At 38.1% G+C, this 23,409-nt stretch overlaps 1 protein-coding gene and 1 long non-coding RNA gene across 15 annotated transcripts in view; one reads left to right on the top strand and one right to left on the bottom strand.

Moving 5' to 3' along the window:
* Nucleotides 1-23,409, bottom strand: part of SPATS2L (spermatogenesis associated serine rich 2 like) — a 179,031-nt gene that overhangs the window by 37,284 nt on the left and 118,338 nt on the right. For 10 of the 14 annotated variants that reach the window (XM_017946759.3, XM_017946755.3, XM_017946757.3 and 7 more), the window contains 3 exons: nucleotides 22,342-22,588; nucleotides 2,000-2,206; nucleotides 542-677 (listed from right to left, as the gene is read on the bottom strand). In XM_017946759.3, coding sequence (XP_017802248.1) covers nucleotides 542-677; nucleotides 2,000-2,206; nucleotides 22,342-22,588 — 590 coding nt within the window. The remainder of the gene's footprint in view (nucleotides 1-541; nucleotides 678-1,999; nucleotides 2,207-22,341; nucleotides 22,589-23,409) is intronic. The other 4 variants (XM_017946766.3, XM_017946767.2, XM_017946765.3 and 1 more) reach the window with 1 other exon arrangement.
* Nucleotides 1-23,409, top strand: part of LOC108581384 — an 82,663-nt gene that overhangs the window by 36,405 nt on the left and 22,849 nt on the right. The window contains exon 3 of the long non-coding RNA XR_001893521.3: nucleotides 10,150-10,182. This is a non-coding gene — a long non-coding RNA (uncharacterized LOC108581384). The remainder of the gene's footprint in view (nucleotides 1-10,149; nucleotides 10,183-23,409) is intronic.

Raw genomic sequence — 23,409 nt, 5'->3', positions numbered from 1 at the left:
GGTTCAAACATTTTCCATCAAAATCAGTAGCAGGGAAGGGCAAGGCAGGACCAAAACCATATTGATGTACCATGTTTAAATTCTAGTCTTAAAGTTACCCAAGAATGGGATTCTGTCGCTAAGCTTATATGAGATGTTTCTGAATTTCATTAAGGGAATTCTTATTTTATAATTATAATGCTGGAAAATATTTTGTCTTCCTAGTAGTATTCATGATATTAGCCTTCCAGGGATTTGTCAAAAATATTATTTTTTGAGGTTTTATTCTTTGTTGAGGTTTTGTTCTACATCATTCATATAGTTTTGGGCCAACTTCAAACTCCAGTGAATTATGTCTATCAGGTTTCTTTTTATTCAAATACTTTATCTTCTTTTTTATTCCCAAGATACATGCTACTGCCTGCAGGGCTTAACAAAATCTGCTGGAGAGTTATTCTGTGATGTTTATGTACTAAATAAACAACGTATTCCATCTGATACTTTTACCTGTTGGAACAGCTCAAGCAGCACAAATTTATAGTTCCTACATTGAATCACTCACCAGTTGTGTAATTCAGCAAAGGCAGCTTTGATCTTCTTCACAGAACTATCCACTTCTTCCTTGATCATGACGCGATATCTAGTTAGAGAAACGGTGCAGCGTTGCAAATCCTTCACTGATTTCTCAATATTTGGGCCTAAAATTGATGTCAAAAAATATTATTAACTTGAGCATTTTATCCTCTGTTTGTAAGCTAAATGACAAAACAAAGCAATTAGCCCACCAAGAAAAATGGACTCATCTTTCATCTAGTAAAAGTTCCATCAGGAGAATGTTTGTAACCCAGTGTGGGTGGTTTGCGTGGCACCTGAGGCTGTTATGGTTTCACCAGTGGGGTCTCTGGCTGGGCCATCTGGGGTACGCTTGTCTCCTGCACTCTTTGGAAGGAGGCTGTGATCATTATGTTCTATCACAAATTGCAGCGCCTTAGAATCTGATATGTCTAAAGACCATTTGTGCTGCTGGCTCTCTCTATAAACACCACTTTGCATGGTTAAAAGCCAGCAGGGCTTTTGGAAGAGGAAATTGACACAGAGACTGCGAGAGGTACAAATGAGCTAGAGAGAGGATGGGGCATCAGTGCCAGGTACACTGGCACTGGCGCCATCATCTGAAGCCAGGTCTGTAATTAGAGCAGCAGCACTGAAAATAGCTCTATGGGTGCCCATCTCGCCTGATTTCCTGAAACTGTCACCAGGGTCTACAGATAGTGTATCACAAACAGGCAGATTGTACTTATCACAATCAGGCCATGTTTCGTAGAAGAAAGAAATCCCCCTCAAGAAAAGTGAGAAAGCAGATCAAACTAAAGCCAAGGAAATCAGATACAACTGAGGCTGAATGAAAAGAATAGTATTTAATCTTCTGGGAATCAGAAAGGAAGTGATTTTCATTTTTAATACCAGTCATGTATCAAGTATATCCAAGCTCAGAAAAATCATAAAAATCCAGCATGTCAAATATAAAACCCTCTTTCAGTGTTACATTGTGTGTAATTTCTAACACAGAACTGAATTTACATTGGGAAGACCATATCTGAAGAACATATACCAGCCTCCAGACTCATCTTTGTTCAGTGCAAGTCACGCAATTGCGTATCAGGGAAACATGAGTCCCTTTCAGCAGTTACATTTTTAAAAGAGCTCCTGCATGAGCACTTGCTTTATAAGATATTAGGATGGAAGGTATTTGTGGTGCAAGGTTATCCATGCCTACAAGAAGGATGGTCTCAGAGGGGCAGAGAAAGGAGATGTAATTCCATTTAAATATTCAAGACCTTTGATTACATGGGAGGAATCACATCTGCCTTTCCATCTATGTGGGTCACAGAAAAAAAAAAGGCAATTTCATGTGCATCTGTCTTCACTAAGCAGCATCTTTTGGAAAGTTCTGTCACTCTGGCACTTTTCTGTATGTGCAAAATATGTTGAATCATTTGTGCAAAAGAAATCACTTTACCTCTTTTCTTTGCCAACTCATCTGGCTTTATTTCAAGATGAGCTGCAGGGGTATTGGACTTAACAGGAGATGTTTTTGCCTTAGGCTTGCTTGGGTTACAAGGCTGCTCAGCTGACCACTGTAGGCCATCTGACCTCTCTGTTGTTCCATGTATAGGTTTGGGGTTCCCATCTAAGGATAGTTTCTGTTGCAGTAGTCTGTTGCCTTCTGTAAGAAAACACCAAATAATGACTGTGAAGTGATAAACTAAAAACACTGATGATAAAGTGATGGAGGATGCCAAGACTTTTGTTTTTGTTTACAAGCTGGCAATAATGCCTTTCATTGCAAACAGCCAAGAAACTGTTTTAAAATAATCCCCAGAAGATTAGAGGGTGTACTAGAAGAGCCTTGTATTTTGAGTAGGAAGACTTGGGCATGTTTTGGCTCTGGTAATTACTTGTAGAGTGACCCTGGGCATCTCTGAGCCCTAGTTTCCTCATCCATAACCATCCAGGAAGGTTACTAAGAGGGCTGTAGAAGATGAGCAGTCCCTCTTCCCCCCTGCTATTCCAGTAAAGGCTTATGAGTCTTTAAGTACAATTTCATATTGAGGCTATAAAAATGTAGCCCTCCTATCTCCAAGTGCTACATTAATGTCTTGTGATATTTTATTCAGAATTAATGAAGGCAGAAGAGTGATTGGAGATAGAGCAAAAATGAAGTGACAACAGATACTATAATCATTGCATCTAATTTATGGAGGGCTTAAATCAGAAAACGTCATCATAATATCTCAACTATATTTAAAATCTAGGGAGTCAGATTCTCTCTGGAGATGTAATAGATGTGGCAATAAATTAGCAGGATGTTGCTTTCGGCATCTTTTAAAGGTAGGCTCCTATTTAGTTATTGCTGGAGTGAATTAAATGGCACGTTAGTGGCCTGAAAAGGAAATGTATCACCCTTAACATCTTGCTTACTACCAGAGAAAGTTTTGGGTGTGAGAAAAGGGAAGCCAGTGTGCTTTTGAAGGCCAGGTTCTTGTAGAAAGCTTGATGAGTGCAGTTTGGATCTAGGAAAACCAAGTTCTGGTATTCCTTATGTCCTGGATGACCTTGTGGGAATGTCTTCACTTGTCTGGCTGACTGGCTTGCACTCAAACAGAACACAGTCATCTTTGTAATGCTCAGCCTTTTCAGATAGTCACCCTTGCGCTGCTACTCTCTACTCTCATGGTGCTTTGCTTTACTTAAAACCATGGTACCATGGTTTTATGTTTTAACACAAAGCTTCTGTATCTGCCCCTCACCCCTGCCTTGCAGGGGCTGCAACCTTTCCAAGGGCCAACACTGAGTCCAGTTCTGTTTTGAAGCCCTGGTACTTGTGTCTGGCTCAGTGGCTTTCTGTAGAATTATGATTGAATTAAAGTACATTCGAAACAATTTCATAGAAAAAAGTAAAATACAATGAAAATCTTACCTGACACAGTCACAGAGACTACACTTGAAAAAATACAAAGGAATATGATCTAGGTCCTAGTCAATTTGATTTTAGACATTAGTCCATTCATGATCAATATAATTAGACTTCAGTTGAATCCATCATTCATAACTTATGTATCAAGAAAGCACAACATACTTTTTATGAGCTGAATGAATACCCTTAAAAGTTTACTCACAGTACACAAAGTGTTCAGCAAAGGTAGTAAACAAAGTATATAAGTACTGAAAACAGCATTTCCTCCAGTAATAAAACAGATTCAAATGGTAGTATGCAATTTTATCCTTAGTTATATTAAAGTAGAACTTCACTATAAGGCACTGGCTGTCAAACTTCAGTGTGAAATGAGTTTCCTTTGGTACATATTACACATGCAAGTTCCCAAACACCATTTCTAGAGATTCCAGTTCAGTCGTGGGCCCAGGCTTCTCCTCCCCAGGTGATTCTGTTGGAGTGGAGATGGGTGGTACCAGCCACCCTGAGAAACCCTACTGTAAAAGATAAAAGACTAATTTTATGTTGAGTCTATAAACATTTGTGTTAAAACAATGATATGTCCAAACTGGTTCCAAGTCACTACCTCTCTAAATCTCAGTTGAGAGGCAGTCTTGATGAGATACTATAAATTGAGAATTCTGGGATAGGCTGTTTTTGCACTGCTGTAAGGGAATACTTGAGCCTGGGCAATTTTTAAAGAAAAAGAGGTTTATTTGGTTCATGATTCTGTACGCTGTACAAGAAGCATGATGCCAACATCTGCTCAGCTTCTGGTGAGGGCCTAAGGAAGCTCACAATCATGGTAGAAGATGACTGGGAGCCAGCATATCACATGGTGAGAATGGGAGCAAAAGAGTGAGGGGAGAGGTGCTACATACTTTTAAACAACCAGATCTCACATGAAGTAACTGAGCAAGAACTCGCTTATCACCAAGGGGATGCTGTTAAACCATTCATGAGGCATCTGCCCCTACGATCCAATCACCTCCCACTGGGCCTTACCTCTGACATTGGGAATCGCATTTCAACATGAGATCTGGAGGGGACAAACATTCAAACCATATCAAATTTAAAACACAGATCTTTGTGTATAGTGTCGTAAAGAGATCATATTCCTGAAAATAAGTGGATTTATACTCTAACTTAATGGAAACAATGACCCTAGAGCAGAGGGAAAAAATTATTGTAATGAAATGCAAAAGAATTTTAAATGGAAGCCAAGCATGCAAATGAGCATGGGCTCATTAACTTAGAGCTGAAAACATTTTGTTTGTGTATCAGAGAACTGATATGTGGTCTACTGGTTCGTTTCAACATTCCCCAAACAAATATCAATTGAGAAATGTGAGTAGAGATATTTTTTTAGGTCCTGAAAAGCTGTCTCATTGCTAGTGGAATCACTGAACATTAAAATCTTCAAGACCACTTGTACATATTTGCATATATGTATGACATGCATGTATGTCTTGTTCATCATTACTGTATGTGTTTGGTATCTTGTAGATACATAATAAATACTGAATGAATGAATCAGCATTACTTCAGTACAGACTTGTCTTCAAATATAGTAAAACTCTGGGACTCTTGCAGATGAAAACTGGTGGAGGGTTATAGAGCTTTAACAGAAAGTCACTGTATCTAGTGACTTTCCTCTAACATTATAGTGAGAAATACCATCAGCTCTCCATCTATCTGGAGTCCACTTGTAAACTCCAACAGGTTATAGCTCAATGGAGGCTGATTCACACATAAGCCTCAGTGTCCAGTAAGGCAGCTACTGGCACATGTGGCTACTGAACACTGGAAATGTGGCTTGTCCAAATTGAGATGTGCTGTAAGTGTAACATATATGCTGAAATTTGAAGATTTAGTACGAAATAAAAAAATTAAAATATTTCTTTAATAATGTAAAAAATATTGACATGTAGAAATGATATTTTTGATACATTAAGTTAAATATATTACCCAATTTAATTCACCTGTTTACACTTTTTAAATGTGGCTACCAGAAAATATAAAATTATATACATAGTATGTGTTAAATTTCTATTGGATAACACTAATAGGACACACAAGGAATGTGAGAGTGTTGCTCTTCAGTGTGTAATCACTACTAATTTATATTTTAGAAAAGGATATTTGTTTTAACGAAGACTTAAAATATCCTCTGCAATTTCTATATGAGAAAAGTGGTGACAGGGTGATGTATGTCTTGTTCATCATTACTGTACGTGCTTGGTATCTCGTAGATACATAATAAATACTGAATGAATGAATCAGTGTTACTTTAGTGCTATGCATGCTTACGGCCCTTCCAGTTGTAGGGAGCCTAGTCTGATGAGTCTCTGGCTGTGTCTTTATCTAATATTCATCAAATACTTGAAGCACAGTAGCTGTATCATGGAAAGAAAAGTTATCTCTGGAAACATCCCATCTGCCTAGATTTCAATACAAATTGTATACATTTTAATTTAATCCTTGTCCATGTATCTAAAAATGGCTCCTAGAAGTTTGTGTCTTTGAATTTAATGATTACTTGAGCCTTCCTTTTATTAAAAACACCAAATCCCAATTTTGTATATATACACAAATGGTGTATAATGTCATGAGTATCACATTGGTTTCTGATTCAAGGATTCAACAGACACATATGGAGAGCACACAATGTATCAGCTCTGGTTTATTTATAGGCAATAAATGAGAAACAGACTGACCTTAATAACTAGTATGTAAAATGTGAAAAAATAATGTAAGAGGATAGCAGAGTAAATCTTAATTGACCTTTCCCATTGAATTGTCTTGGTACCTTTGTTAAAAATTGACTGACTATATGCGTGACTATTTCTGGACTGTATTCCATTCCACAGACCTAGCTGCCAGTTCTCACACCACCATCACACTGTCCTGGTTACTATAACTATTAATACACAATGAGTCTTAATATCAGGTAATAAATGTCCAGCTTTGCTCTTCTTTTTCAAGACTGCTTTGACTATCTTAGGTCCTTCGCATTTTAATATACATTTAAGAATCAATTTGCCTATTTCAACAAAAAATATGATGAGATTTTCATTGGTCTTGTGTTGAATCTATAAAGCAATTTGGGGGTAAGTGGTATCTTAACAATACTGAGACTTTTGACCCTCAACATGACATACTATGCCATTTATTTAGATTCTAAGTTTGCTTCAGCATCATTTTATAGTTCTTAGAGTCTTGTGCATCTACAGTCAAATTTATTCCTAGGTATTTTAGACTTTTTATGTAATTGTTTATAGTATTTTTAAAAACTTCAATTCCAAAATGTTGGTTGCTAGAGTTCAGGAATACAAATGCTTCTTAATATATTGAACTTGTATCTAGCAACCTGGCTAATTTCCTTATTAGTTCTGGCAGCTTTATTTATTTATTTTTTGATAGGTTTCTTAAGATTTTCTTTCTACAAACACAATGATGACAGTGATGATGAAGTCTAACTTCTTCTTTTCCAATCATTCCTTACCTTATTTCCTTGTCTTATTAATCCTAACTACAAAGCAGAATGAGCATCCCTGCATTATTCTGGATCTCAGGGAAACTGCATTCAGTATTTTGTCAGGTATCACACAGCTGTAGAGTTTCCATATATTTATTAGACTTTAGAAGTTCTCTTGTATTCCTTCTTTGCTGAAAGTTTTTATTTTGTCAAGTGAATTTATTTTATACACTGAGATGATCATATTATTGTTCTCTTTTATTAATAATATTATGTTGATTGTTTTTTAATGTTAAATCAATGTTGAGTTCCTGACATTAACCACGCCCACTTGGTCATGGTGTATTATCCTTCTATATATTGTTTACTTCACTTGTTAATGTTTTGTTGAGGATTTTTACTTCTTTATTCATTAACAATATTCTGTAATTTTCTTTTCTTGTAATGACTTTGTCAGGTTTTGGTATGAGTTATGCTGGCCTCATAAAATGAGTTGGGAAGTATTCCTTCTTTCTATTTTCTGAAACTGTTTAAGATTGCAGTCATATTTATTCCTCAAATGCTCATGGAAATTCACTAATGAAGTCATCTGGGCCTGGCAATTTTAATTATGAATTTCCTTGATAAGTATAGTGTTATTCAGATTTTCTATTTCTTCTTGTGTGTTTTGGTAGGGTGTGTTTTTTAAGAATTTGTCCATTTCATTTAAGTTGTTGGATTGGCATAAAGTTGTTTATAATATCCTGTTGTTAGCTTTTAAATGAATGAATTTAATTTTATTCCTGATATTGGAAATTGGTTTATTATATTTTCATTATGATTCAGTTCAAAATTTTTCTCACATCTCTTGTGAAATTTTCTTTTTGACTAACGGATTGTTTAGAAGATTAATTTTTAAACGTTCAGAGATTTTCTAGTTATCTTATTGCTATTGTTAATTCAATTATGTGTTCAGACACCACACTCTTAAGATGGTACTTTAAAATTTGAAACTTATTTTATGGTCCAGCAACTGGCCTTTTTAAAAGTAACTGCCATATTCTCTTGAAATTGTTGGGTGTGTTGTCCTATAGATATCAATTGGTTCAAGTTGTTTGATAGTATTGTTCAAATCGTCTATGTTCTTACTAATTTTTAATCTATATGTTCTATCAGGTATTAATAATATGATATTAAGGTCTACAATTGCTGTGGATTTGGATTTGTCACTTTCTTTAGTTCTATATATTGCTGCTTCATGGATCTGGAATCATTAGATGCACATATATTTAGAGGTGTTATGTCTTTTTGATCAATCAAACAATGTATTACTATGAAATGAACCTTGGATATGAGGCTTGTTGTTTTTCATCAAATTTGGATAAACTGTGTCCATCATTTCTTCATGGCTTCCTCCTTTTCTCCCTGCCAAATTTCCTCTTTGCTCTTCTTCTGAAACTCCAATTACACCTTCGTGAGACTGCCTGATACTATGCCTTAAGTCACCGAGGCTCTGGCTTTGTTTGTTTTATTCTTTTACTTTTTTTTCTCTCTGTTCTTCAGTTTGCATAGTTTCTTTTGACTTGTTTTTAAGTTCACTCATCCTTTCTTCTTCATTGTCTGAACTGTTGCTAAGCACATCTGATGACTTAAATCTTCTTTCTCTTCATCCATCATATCCATCGTTTCTTTCTGTAAAATTCTCAACATATTTTTAATTAGCAATCCTTGTCTGCTAATTCCAACTTCTGTGTTGTCAATGGGTCTGTTTCTAATAATTAACCTTTCTCTTCATTATAGGTCACATTTTCCTGCTCCTTCCCATGTCTAGTAATTTTTAAAATTGGACACTGACCATTTGGGATGACACACTGAGAAACTCTAGATCTTCTTCTTTTCCTTTAAAGGGTTTCGGCTTTTGTTTTAACAGGTGATTAATATACTTGCAGATCACTGTCCACTCTCTTCCTCCCTTTTTGCCTTGAGGATAAATGTTATGCAGCTAAAAGAACAAGTTGGGGGATGGAACAGATGGTAAGGGGATAGTGGGCTGTTCCTTAAAATACTTTCATTTAATTCCTCTGCTTTATACTCCTCTTCTTGAGTGTGCCTTCCATCCCATGTGCTGACTCTGAACCCAGGGCTCCCCCAGTTTCTGCAGGGCAATCATCTTCCTCCCCACCAAAGCTCCTCCCTCTGTATTCTATGCTGCAGCATCTGATTCATCAATAAAGCCCCTTCCATCTACTTCCCTTCTTGTAGAAACGGATACCCTTTTGTCATTTTCTTCAGTAATGTGGATTTCTACATTTAAAAATTTATTTACTACAATTTAAGGGAATTTGTTACGAAGACAACACAAATTCATACCTTTCTTTCTCTTGTTCTTGATATGCTTTATCAAATTATTTTTCAGTCAAGTTGTACCATTTACTCTCAGCTGCAGTGCCTGCAATTGTTCTCACATTTAACTCTTGCCAGCAGTGAAAACTATCAACTTACTGGTTACTAAATCTTAGTATCAACTTATATACTTTACTTGTCCTTAATTTGATTTATTTTATACAATAAATGAACTGTGCTGGTTGTTTTTGTTAGCAGTGCCAAAGAAAACAAACCCTCCTCTTGGGGGAAATATATAAACTTGGATTCAAAAGTTTTCATTATGTATGTACAGCCATGTATGTATTCAAATTTGAAAGTTTCTGAAAATATGTATTTTTTTCTCTTTAGCTTTTACTTTTTAGTGAAAGCTTGATGTACTTATAAGTAGACTGAAGAAAGAATTCAAATCTAACTTTAAGAACTCAAACCTGGCCGGGCGCGGTGGCTCACGCCTGTAATCCCAGAACTTTGGGAGGCCGAGGTGGGCGGATCACGAGGTCAGGAGATCGAGACCATCCTGGCTAACACGGTGAAACCCCGTCTCTACTAAAAATACAAAAAAACTAGCCGGGCGTGGTGGCGGGTGCCTGTAGTCCCAGCTACTCAGGAGGCTGAGGCAGGAGAATGGTGTGAACCTGGGAGGCGGAGCTTGCAGTGAGCTGAGATCGCGCCACTGCACTCCAGCTTGGGCAACAGAGTGAGACTCCGTCTCAAAAAAAAAAAAAAAAAGAATTCAAACCTAACTGAAAGGAATGTATTAAACATAGAATAGTTCTAAAATAATTATTTTAACCCTTTGAGTTAAGATGGTTTCATTGTCTCCTATACACAGGTAATTGCAACAAAGCACATCATCTGATCTTGAGTAAGTATTGTAAAGTAGTTCTATTTGGAAAAAATTGATAAAGAAACCAAGCATAACTTTGTTGTTGTAAAATTATGTCTAAAATTGCTAATGTCTATGTTACTTCAAGCATGCTACCATTCTTGAAAAAGTACTTATGTGAATGTGATGGTGTTTTATGATACTTGATACCTGATAATACAATTGGTAGTTCTTTGGTAATTGATCTTTGTGTTCTTAAATATTTACAAAAGAAGAAATATAAATGGAAAATAAACTTCTTAAAAAGTTCCATCCCCCTACCAATCAGTTTTAAAAGTAAAAACAATGAGATCACTACAACCTTTCTGGACGGTAATATACTAATAACTTAAACACTATTCATACTCTTTGAAGCCAGTAATTCTACTTCTAAGAATATATGCTAAGGAAATAATCATGGTTGTTCACACAAATCTATATACAAGAGATATTCACTATAATATTGTTTATAAAATCAAACAATGGAGGCCGGGTGTGATGGCTCATGCCTGTAATCCCAGCACTTTGGGAGGCCAAGGCGGGCAGATCACCTGAGGTCAGGAGTTCAAGAACAGCCTGGCCAAAATGGTGAAACTCCATCTCTACTAAAAATACAAAAATTGGCTGGAAGTGGTGGCAGGCGCCTGTAATCTAGCTACTTGGGAAGCTGAGGCATGAGAATCACTTGAACCTGGGAGGCAGAGGTTGTAGTGAGCTGAGATCATGTCACTGCACTCCAGCCTGAGTGACACAGAGAGACTCTGTCTCAAAAAAAAAAAAAAAAAAAAAAAAAAAGGAACAATTCACACGGACAACAGTTTGGGAACAATTAAAAGAAATATGGCACATTCATAAAAATACAATGCAGATATTTAAATTGTGTTTTTAAATAACATTTAATGATATGAAGTAACGTTGATAATCTCATGTTAAGTAAAAAACAAAATACAAAGGTTCACAGGCCATTTAATATCATTTTTTAAAAAAATCTACGTATCTGTGCATTTAAAACATTCTGAAATAAAATTTAACAGTGGTTGTTTCTGGGAGGTAGGATTGTTTCCTTTTTTTCCCCTCAAATCTTACTGAATTTTCAAATTTCCTCAATTAGTATAAAGTCTTTTTAAACCCATAAACACAAAATCCATGATTATCTTTAAAAAGCAACATAGCAACTTACAAAAATTTAATTATCTTTAAAAAGCAACATAGCAACTTACAAAAATTTAATTAACCTATACTTCTCCATGTATTTTATCATTAATAATTCAATAGAGATCATGAGAAAGGATTGTGTGAGTGCCCATCTTTGTACCAGGTCCCAGAAATAGAATGGTAATGAAAGACAGATGTGGTCTCTGTCTTCACAGAACTTGCAGTTTAACAGGAAGATGTATAAATCAAACCACCATATAAACAAATGAAAAATTGCAACTGTGGTGTTAGGAAAGAAAAGCATATAGTGTTCTGAAATCTGTAACTGGCGTATTTGACCTGGGGATATCAAGAAAGAATTCCCCAAGGAAAACACCTAAGCTGAGATCTGAATGATCTCATCTGAAATCACATGAAATAATTAGTTGAAAAGGGTGGGAAATTGTATTGCAAGCAGTGACTACATTTGTAGGGGAGAAAGCATTGTGTACCAGTTATCAAGTTATAGTGTCTCTTGGCTCCAGATCTACTCTTCTTGCCCTACTTTGTGATGCTGGAGCTGGACCCTGTAAGCAATTCTCTTTTGCCAGCTAGTAGAATGTTAACTTTGATGTCAGCAGATGGCAATAAAGTGACCCTGCAAGGCTATAAGAACAGGAGTATACCTCTCTTCGGGGTTCTGGACCTCTATTATTATTAATTATTAGTATTCACAGGAATCCAGCAGCCAAGCAGAGGAGCTCCAACCTACATCCTCATGTCATGTTCCTTTCCCCATCTCCTGCCACCGTCAGTGGCTTTCAGCAGCTCCAATCCATCTACACCCTCTAGCAATGGCAGCCTCTTAACAGAAGAACTCAGTCCATGCCCTTTGACAAGTTTTTTCACCACCACAAGGCTGCACGTTCCTCTGGTAGCCATACACCTTCTTTAATCAGATCAGAATCTTAGTCTTGGCTTGGGGGCCTCCCCTAGTCCTTAGTTCCTTTATTGTCGGATTTTCTTCAGTATAGATAGAGTAATTGCTCTCATGCTAAATGTAGACACCTTATGGTCCTCATTTATCCCTTCCAGTAGTTAGTAACCTCCTACTGTTTTAATTAACAATGCTTTACATTACATTTCTCCTATTCAAACAACCAGCATGGTTCCTATATCCTGACTTGATCTTGACTGATACACATGGCCAATATGAGGGCCCAAACAGAGATCTATGAGATCCCGAACAGAGACCAGCATGGCTAAGGTAGAGAGAGAGCAAGAAGGAATGTGCCATGCAAGGAGGGTGGAGTGGGACACAGGAGCCAGACTATGCTGGACTTGCAGGACAGGGTAAGTCTTCTTGTCTTTATCGTAAGAGGTCAGATTTGTGTTTTGAAAAGATTACAGGATAGAGAATGATTTACAAAGGAACAAGGGTAAGTGCTAGGAGATTAATGAGTGGACTATTGCTGCAGGGCAGGCAAGTGAGGATGGTAGTTTTGGTGGGAAGGCAGGGGAAGAAACTGAGCTATGAATGAATTCTAGAAATATATGGAAATGAAAACCAACAGGGAATGGAGATAGACTGGAAATGGGGAGTGAGAAAGAGGGAGATGTCATGACTGATGACTAGATTTCTACTTTGCATAATTGGATAGATGGTGCATTAGGATCAGGAACACTAAAAGAGAGCCATGACTGGGAAGGGAGATGATGAGTTTGTTTTGAGCATGTTGTTGAAATGCTTTGAAATATCAAAGTGAAAAAGCAAAAGAAGAGTCTGGAGTTCAGTGTAGCCGGAACTAGGAAGATGAGTTTGTGAGCCATCTTACATAATTAAAGCTAGAGTATGGCTGAAATAATCTAAGGAGAGTGTGTAGCTTTATATGATGAAGGACCTGAGATCAAACAAGCCCTGGGGAGCTTCAGCAATTTAACAGCCAGGTAAAGAAGAATGACCTCCAAAGGGAACAGAGAGGAAGCAGTAAAGACAGAGGGACACAATCAGGAGAGTGTCATGTCATAGAAACCACAGGGAAAGGATAGAGTTGTTAAGGATAGAGTGGTCAACAATGCTGAATACTGCTAAAAGGAAAAAATAAAGATGAAAAAACAATGGCTAGATTCAATAACATGGAGGCCATTGCTAAACTTACCTAAAACAGCTTACCTAGAGCAGTTTATTTGGAGAGATGGGGCTGAAAACCATAACAATGAGGTGACGAGTGAGAGGGAGGTGAAGAGTGGAGACAGGGAGTAAAGGTAACTCTCTGAAGATGTTACAGAATAATGGTCTAGTGATGAAGCCTCAAGAAAACTCCTTTTTTTTTTTTTTTTTTGAGACACAGTCTTGCTCTGTCACCTAGGCTGGAGTGCTGTGGTGTGATCATGATTCACTGTAGCCTTGACCCCCAGCTCAAGTGTTCCTCCCACCTTAGCCTCCCTAGCAGCTGGGACTACAGGCATTTGCTAACATGCTCAGCTAATTTTTGTATTTTTTGTAGAGATGGGGTTTGCCATGTTGCCCAGGCTAAGAAAACCATTCTCCCATAATTATTATACACTGTGATTTGCAAGTTTCATCATTCTTCTATCTTTACATGACAGGGTAATTAACAAAAATTTGGGGAAACAATAACTTTGGAACAGAGACCAAAATAGACAGGTTTGTGCAGCAGACACAATGTCAGTTCTGCCTTCTCATAGTGTCTTTATCAAATACAGATAGACTTTATTATTTCATTCAAATCCTATGAAGCTTGATCAGCTCAGAGGGCATAAAGGTGGTAACTTTTCGATTGGAATAACATATTTAGTTTTATTTATATTCACTGTCTTTACAAGATCTCATATGTCATTAATACCTTAATAGGTTTAATGTATATGTATATTATTATATGTAATAATATATACATAAATATGAAAAGGTAATAAAGTCAATGGACTAATTTGTCAATGACACAAGGTAGGCCAGTTAACTTGATTTTTTCCACTGTCTTATTTCTCTGCAAAACAGGTTTAATTCTTATTGCATTAAAAAAACTTTTCTTAATTTTTAATTTTTGTGGGTACATAGTAGGTTTATGTATTTATGAGGTGCTTGAGATATTCTGATATAGGTATACAATGCATAATAATCACATCAGAGGAAATGGAGTTTCCATCTTACTGCATTTTAATAGAAACAGTTAAATCTTTGTTCAAAAATCTTTAAAAATTTTTTTGAAAGCCTTTTGATCTTTGTAAGTGGTACATTCCATTTAATTAAGTCCATTTGTAACTGAAATCACCATAACAAGGAGAGGGTGGGAAGTTATAAAGGTATCAGCTATTCAAAGATGAGTAGTTTTGTGTTTCTGCTGTACGGTTGCGGCAAAAATACTTTTGAAAGAGAAAGAGAAGAGAGCGGGCTTTGGTTTCACTCTGCCCAGGTGACTGAAAAATACCTGAGGGATTTTATGTTTCCTGTGCCCTCATATCACTACATCCTGTGTCTATCTCTGTTTCTTTCTGCTTTATCATACATAAAGAAAGGAAGAAGGGCTCTAAGTCACTGCAAATGCTATCTAAGATACCAAGTTACTTGAAGCTGAGGTTGAGACTGAATAACACAACTATAAATGGGAATTAATACCAAGTATTTGAATGCTAAAACAATAATTAAAGATGAATGACAACAGTAATTATGTGCTTTAAACTATAAACTTTATTTTTATTTTTTATTTTTTGAGGCAGGGTCTTGCTTTGTTGCACAGGCTGAAGTATGGTGGTGTGATCATGGCTTACTGCAGCCTTGACCTCTTGGGCTCAAGTGATCCTCTCACCTCAGCCCTGCAAGTAGCTGGGAGTATAGGCATGGACCACCACACCCTGCTAATTTTTAAGTTGTTTTTAGAACAAACTCTCACGATGTTGCCCAGTCTGATCTTGAACTCCTGGGCTCAAATGATCCTCCTGCCTTGGCCTCCCAAAGTGCTGGGATTACAGGCATGAGCCACTGTGCCTGACCAAAATATAAACTGCAGAAATCCATGTTCATATGATAGTACTTAACATCAGCTATATATATGTTAATACAGTATTAGATCTTTAATAAAAAAAAAATAGTAAAGGCCAAGGTGGGTGGATCACGAGGTCAGGAGATGGAGATCATCCTGGCTAACACGGTGAAACCCTGTCTCTACTGAAAATACAAAAAATTAGCCGGGTGTGGTGGCATGCGCCTGTAGTCCCAGCTACTAAGGAGGCTGAGGCAGGAGAATCGCTTGAACCCGGGAGGCAGAGGTTGCAGTGAGCTGAGATGGTGCCACTGCACTCCAGCCTGGGTGACAGAGTGAGACTCCATCTCAAAAAAAAAAAAAAAAAAAGTTAAAACCTATAGCTATAATCCAACAAGGGCATCAGCTAAGGTACTTAACAAAAATTTAAATGAAACACTGGCTGTTCAGACCATTGTAAGCTGGCATGAGACAGCCTGAATTGAAGCACTGGGATCTTAGCTTCAATGTCTCCAGACACGTCACAGCAAGACCTATGGAATCGCGGCACACACGCACTCCACAGCTGCCCTTCCTCATGCTGCCTTTATAACATTTATTACAATCTAGAATTATGTTGGTAACTTAGTTGTATTCTGGTTTATTATCTATCTCTTCTCCTCATCCCCCCAACCCAAAGAACGTCAACTCTGCAAGAGCAAAACCTTTGTTGTTTTGTCCACTTCCTGTAGAATTCCTGACACACGTTGGATGCTTAAAAATATTTACTCAATGGATAAATGAATGATAAGAGGAAAGGTTTACCCTGTTCCAGATGCTGAGCTCATCACTTTATACATCTCGTTTACTGCTCACCACAATATTGTAAAGTGGAGGAATGTTCTTTATTTTGCAGACGAGGAAAGTGAGATGCAGAGTGGTTAACCTGTCCAGGGTCACACACCTCATAAGTGATGACGCCAAGATTTGAAACCAAACATGTCCAACGCTAAAGCCCTGGTTCTTAGCTGTGATATTATGTTGCTTCCATTTGAGAGCTGGCACTGCTGAAATCCTAGAATATACACATTTGACTTTTACTATTAAAGTTCTAAGCTGCTGCTTTCTTTTTGTTGATCTTTGCTAATCCTCTGTCCAATATAGGGCTTAGAGAAGCAGGGGAGGTAATCTAGAGGCCAGGACCAACAGCAACATAAAAAAATCTGCTTCAACAACCTGTGGGGAACCACCTACCACAACAATACTGTGAAATGGTGGTGGGTTGTTTTTGTTGTTTGTTACAGGAAGCACAAATTGGGGGGGAGCAACTCGCATTCTAAAGGCACATGACCCTTTCTTTCACATTTGGTTCAGTTCACTTGAGGATGAGAAAGCAGCTCTGTGCAGATGCTGCTCCCAAGCACAGAAGCTGCATTGCAAAGGTAACAACGACAGGGTTGTTCCTGCTCTGTGGTACAGGGCAGGCTGTACGGTCCAGTTCGTGAAGGTCAGCAACCACGGCATGGAGCCTTCTGTTCCGAGGAACAGGGACTGAAGACTTGGCTTTCCAGGATGCTTTACACGAGGAGGCAACATAAAGGATGGCTGCTGGGTCAGCAAGAGGAGCTCAAGAGAGGGAAAGCCCTGCTCCAGAGTTTATCTCTGGGACGCTGCTGATGGCCCACAGTCCTGCTCCTTTCCTATTCAATGGGAATTATGTCCAGTGGGATAAAGACAAGAGAGGAATCTGAATTCCTATTCCAGCCTAAGTGGAGACAAGTAAATGCTACACATTTTAGCTTATGAGCCTCAGGAAACATAGGGCAGGAGGAACATTTGGGAAAATTAGATCCTAAGGTCAAAATAAGCTTTAGACATTTAGATAGGGTCTTAGAAAAAAGTATTATCCTTGGCACTACTTTTAGTAAAATAATTTTTGTTTGTTTGTTTTTGTTTTTGAGATAGGGATTTGCCCTGTACCCCAGGCTAGAGTGTAGTGGCGCAATCATAGCTCACTGCAGCCTCAAACTCCTGGGCTCAAAGGATTTTCCCGCCTCAACCTCCTAAGCAGCTGGGACTACAGGTATGAACCACCATACCAAGCTAATTTTTCTCTTTATTTAAAGAGATAAGAGCTTGCTATGTTGTTCAGGCTGGTCTCAAACTCCTGGCCTCAAGTAATCTTCCCACCTCAACCTCTGAAAGTGCTAGGATTACAGGTGGGAGCCACTGCGCCTGCTCGGCAAAAACAAATCTTGATCTACTCTTTGCCTGATTTTGTATGTGAGCCCAGGGTGATTTTGATTGGATTATATAAAAGATCCAATTTGAGCTGTTATTAAAAATTCTGAGATACAGAAAAAAACTACTCTCAGGCTTAAAACATACTCCTAAACTTCTAAGCTATCTGCTGACACACAGCATTGTCCCACTTGACAGTGCTATATTTACAGCCTGAAATGATGATGCTTTTGGTGGTGATTTTTCATGTAGGAAGTCACACTAACACCCCTGAGCCACCTGCACATATCTTAAAGCTAACTTTTCCCCTACCAAAAAATGATTCTGTTTAAGACTTTTAAAAAGAGAGATCCTGAATGTCAAGGTGTTATAAAAAGATAAAACACACATCCCACATGTTCACAGCCTCCTGCCCAGTGGGGCACTCTGGGCAGGCTTTGTTGAGCTACTTCCATTATTTGAGGTCTTGATAAATGCCCCACTATAGTAGCCTGGAGATTTCTTTTAGGCTTATGCTGTGAACTCACTCAAGCACAGAATATCATTATGTGGCTTTGTTATTGTGACTTTTTTCTAATTTTTCAATTACACATTTTTTTTAGGAGTTAGGGAACCCATGGTTTTAGCAGTAACTCTCTACTACATGACAAAATTGCATGGATTTGAGTCAGCCTTTTGCAAACTACAGAGAGTTCAAAAGGGTTATCCTCTCAGCTTCTCAACCCAGGAGCCTTGGTTTCTTCAGTTATAAAGTGGGGAGCCAGGATTAAAGTTTCACTCTCATCCTTTCTAGTTCCAACATTCTACTCAAAATGGGGTGCAGAGTGTCTACAACCTAACACTCATCTGCAGATGAGTTAGAGCTCTTGCGATTGCCAGTAGATTGAGCAAATATATTAAAGCCATTAGATAGTTTTGGCATCAACTTTCTGATGAACCTTCATAATTTGAAGGCAGGAAAATCTGACTACAATAGTCCTCCCTTATTCACGGTTTCAGTAAACCATGGTGAACTGCGGTCCAAACATAGCAAACAGAAAATTCCAGAAATAAACAACTCATTAAGTTTTCAGTTTCATACTGTTCTGAGTAGTATGATGAAATCTTGTGCCATCTCACTCTGTCCTGCCCAGGATATGATCATGCCTTCGTCCAGAGTATCCATGCCATACACGATACCTGCCCACTCGTCACTCTAGTGACTGTCTTGGTGATCAGATTGGGTGTCATCGCATCTCATCATGCAGGCATTTTATCATCTCACATCATCACAATAAGGATGTTTATAGTGCAATAAGATATTTTGAGAGAGAGAGAGAGAGAGAGAGCGAGCAAGAAAGAGACCAGTATATTGCTATAATTGTTCTATTTATTCTTGGTTATTTTTAATCTCTTACTGTGCCTAATTTATAAATTAAATTGTAGCACAGTATAGTATAATACAGAAAAAAACAGTGCACATGATTTCAGGCATCTACTAGGGGTCCTGGAACCTATCTTCCAAGGGTAACGGCAGATTACTGTAGCTAAAAACTCATTTTAAAATTTACAATCATAACAAGTGGGCTGCTAATGAAGTTAAGGGCTAAGAAGAATTTGCTTCCTTTTGGAAGAACATCTACTAACCTTCAATTACCATCATTTCTTCTTCTTTTTTTTTTTTTTGAGGGGTCTCACTCTGCTGTCCAGGCTGGTGTGCAGTGGTACGATCACAGTTCACTGCAGCCTTAACCTCCCGGGCTCAGGTGATTCTCCCACTTAAGCCTCCCAGGTAGCTGGGAGTACAGGCATGCACCACCAGGCCCAGCTAATTTTTGTATTATTTATAGAGCAGGGGTTTTGCCATGTTGCCCAGGCTGGTCTTGGACTCCTGGACTCAAACAATCCTCCCGCCTCAGCCTTCCAAAGTGCTGGGATGACAAGCGTGAGTCATCATGCCTGGCTCATTTATTAACAGAAAAATTTGTTGCACAGGCATTTGTAATGAATCAGTGACTGTATTAACAAATAATACTAACACATCTCAATGCCTTCATGCTATACTTAAAAAACAGAAGGGAGAATGGCATCACTGTGCGAGAAAGAATTCTTCACAGAAAGTTTCACGTTAGGGTTTCCAAAAGCCCCCTTGTACCCACTCCCCTGGGGGGTACTTAACTTTCAAGGAAGCTGTCCACTGGGAAGGAGACACTTCTAAATTGCATTTACTTTAATGTCATATACTTGATAGAGTTACAGACATTGTTTTACAAAGAAGGTATAAATTAAAAGTAAATGAAAATATATACATGCTAAGCTTCTATTCTATGATTGATATCAAAATGGCAACTTGAGTAATTAGATTTTGAAAGTAATTCATGTGAAAGCAATAACAAGTAAAGCTGGGAATCTGCCACTTGATTATTTAATTTCTTTCTCTTGCTCTGACTATAAATCAAAACAATCTTAAAATTGTGGGCACAGTGAAAATTGAATTGAAAAATTCCTGGAGAATTCAGATTCAAAATGAAATAGGTTATTTTTGTTGTTGTCATTGTTTGGTTTTAGGAAACCATCATGAAGTAAATAAGGATGATATGAGTTTCAGCACTATTAGTGGAGTTGCTACGAAATGTGTTTCTGGAAGAAAATTTGTGCTTTGTGAGCAATTTAAGAACTTACTAGTGTATTATGGAGTGTGCCAGTTATTTAATGCCTTCTCACTGCCACCCTGATTTGGTACATGTCACCATTTGCTTTTCTGTTTGCACCTCCATCTCTTCTGGTAGACTGAACTTTTCTTAGGCACGGATGGGTCTTATTCATCTTTGGTTTGTCAGAGGACAGCAGTATGTCATATACAGCAGGTGTGCAATACCTGAGGGCACTCAGTAAAGTTCTCCTTACTTCTCTCTAACCCTCCAAATCCTTTTTACCACCTCAGTTCTATCGGTCCTTTAATACCCAATGCTCCCAGGAAATCTCCCAGGATCACTCAGTTGGATACTGCACCTCTCTTCCCCAAACCTTAAACTCACCAGTGAATCTACAGCCTTCTCTTCAAAGATATCAGAATGTGATTCCATCAGGGCCTAGACCATATCATATCCTTCTTTGAATCTACTGTGGCATCCAGCACAGTGCTCTGAATATAACAAGAGTTTAAAACACCACTGATTCAACAAACTCAGGATTTTATAACTAGAAGGACTTTGGGGGTCAACTAGTGTAGTGGTTCTCATCAAGGGATCTACCATCTTTTAGGAGACATTCTGAAAGACTGAGGGGGCATTTTTAAAAATTAGCAAAATGATTGTGTGTGTATGTTGGGGATGGGGTTGGGGGGCAGGATGTTAGATGACTTGCAATCCTCGGAATGTCCTACACAACAAAGAATTATCCTGCGTCCTGAACTTTCTCATGTTCTCCTGGACATTCATGATTGTTTATATATATATATATAAAATTATGTGATTCTAGACAGTTTTACTATGGATTTCCAACATTTGCTTGGATTTCCAAGATTCAACTATTGTGTAAATTAAAGTAAGATGGTACTTCATGATGTTTAGAACTTGACTGAGAATTTTTGGCCATGTGGAAAACCACATCAGCAGTCATGATATTAGAGTTGACACCCATTCCCCTAAATCGGACTGCATTTGTAGCATGTGCATTCACAGTGATTCCATGTTATATACAAATATACTTATTGAGCTCTTACTGTACATGTCAAATGTAAGAACACAGTATCCACAATATCCAGCTGACTACTGCTTTACTTCATTTAATTGCAAAGTGATTCATTATAAGTGGGTGTAAAAATCTGGCCTCTCTATTGAGCTTTCTGTTTTAGTTTTTCCTGAATTTCTTATATTTTTATTTATTGAAATTCTGTTTCTAGGTAGGTTATATTATGTATGAAATCTATTTTAGTTATTCCTGAATTTCTCATATTTTTATTTACTGAAATTCTGTTTCTAGGTAGGTTATATTATGCATGAGTTTTATTTTAGGATTTGTTCTAAAAATGGGGCATTGGGTCAGATGGTATTGAGAAGCACTGATCTAGTAGATTCCAATGCAGTTTCCTTATTTTTCAGAAAGGAAATGGGACCCTAGAGAAGATGACGTGCCCAAAGTCAAACAGTGGATTAGGAAGTAGCCTTTTGAAGATTAATAAATATATAGCTAGAGCACAAATAATTAATGTTCCAGATTCTAACACCCTGGAAGATTATGTTCTGTCACATCATATAAAAAATACCAGCAGTTAAAATAATTTGATCTGCCCTTTCTAAAAGAAAACATTTAATAACATTTCTTTTCGTCATCAATTATTCCTTCTACCCCAGGTGAATTCTAGCAAAGGTGTCTATACAGAATATTTCTTTAAACTAGAACTTCCATTAAGAAAGACCTCTGACTGGCTAAGTGTGGTGGCTCATGTCTGTAATACCAGCACTTTGGGATGCCAAGGCAGGATTGCTTGAGTCCAGCAGTTCAAGGCTGCAGCTGCAGTGAGCTACGACCACACCACTGCACTCTAGCCTTGCACAGCAAGACCCTGACTCAAAAAAAAAAAAAAAAAAGAGAGAGAGAGAGAGAAAATCCTCTGACTTTGTGTAGAGCTAGATTGAGCATTTATTCTCTGCCCTGTTACATTCCCCTTCACCCCCCATCCTGGCTTCAGGAAGGCTGAACTGTACACACTGCAGAAAAACAACCTTCCATTGTCAACAATATCAACAGTAGCCCCAATGAGCTCCCTTTGTGCTCTTTACATCTGTGTCTTCCTAAGCAATTTTACTTAAGCATTACTGACCTGTGACCCCACGAAGTGCCTTTGAAGGTTCCTCAGGTATTGAGATCTTTTTCTCACGAGGGACAAGGGCTGGTTTTTCGTTAGCAGAATCCGTGGACGAGCTGTCCTTCTCGCAGCCATTCATGGGGCCGTTTTGAATCTGAGGTGGCTGTGGCTGCAGGGGCCCTGCCTCGGGCCTCTCCACCTTGTCTTTAGCATCTTTGTTGCCTTGATGCTGCTTGGACTTGCTTCTTTTTCTTTTATTGTTCTAGAATGAGAAACACATGAGAACATAATATTCAACTCAGACTCTTGAAATATAAGGTGAATCTGAGAGATGAAAATAAGATACGTTATCTTTTTTGGTTCCTGGCTCTTCTTACAGACTGGATGAATATTTACGTCTTTATTAAACCCAAGTTAATTTAAGTATCTTTTCTCTTATAGTAAGTTGTATAAACTTTCACCTCATAAACACAATTAAAAAGGTTCCAATAAAAGGAAGAAAAAACCAACAAGGAATGGCTTAAATAACTGACATATTATTTGGGCAACTTGAGGCTCTACAGTAAAATCTTGTGATAACCATCCTGAAAAAACTTGATTTCAGTTATCCTGCCATTGGGGATTAGCTCTCATCTCAAAGTGGTGAATGCTGGAGAGGCAAGGAGGCCACTAAGGTTCCCATCTGCTGGGCAGAAGGAGAGGTATAGGGGAGGACTACTAGGGAAAAGGCAGGCAACTTCTTCTTGTAAAATGAGGGCACAGAAGGTAGGTCCTTAAAGTCCAGGTTGGGTCTCTGAAACAGAAACCAGTTAACCAGGAGATTCCTGGAATTGCTGTCATTGTCTAGTGAGCCCCAGGTAGCCACAGGATCCATAATCATCCCCATGATTATTTATTTATTTATTTATTTTAACAAGGTCTCACTCTGGCTCTGTTGCCGAGGCTGGAATGCAGTTGCGTGATCACAGCTCACTGCAGCTTCACCCTCCTGGGCGTAAGCGATCCTCTCACCTCAGCCTCCTGAGTAGCTGTTACTACAGGCATGCATCACCACATGCAGCTATTTTTTTTTTTTTTTTTTTT

This window comes from Papio anubis, chromosome 10 (genome assembly GCF_008728515.1).
Source record: "Papio anubis isolate 15944 chromosome 10, Panubis1.0, whole genome shotgun sequence".
Taxonomy (NCBI): domain Eukaryota; kingdom Metazoa; phylum Chordata; class Mammalia; order Primates; family Cercopithecidae; genus Papio; species Papio anubis.
The sequence above is the reverse complement of the archived record's forward strand: the minus strand, read 5'-3'. Positions and strand labels throughout refer to the sequence as shown.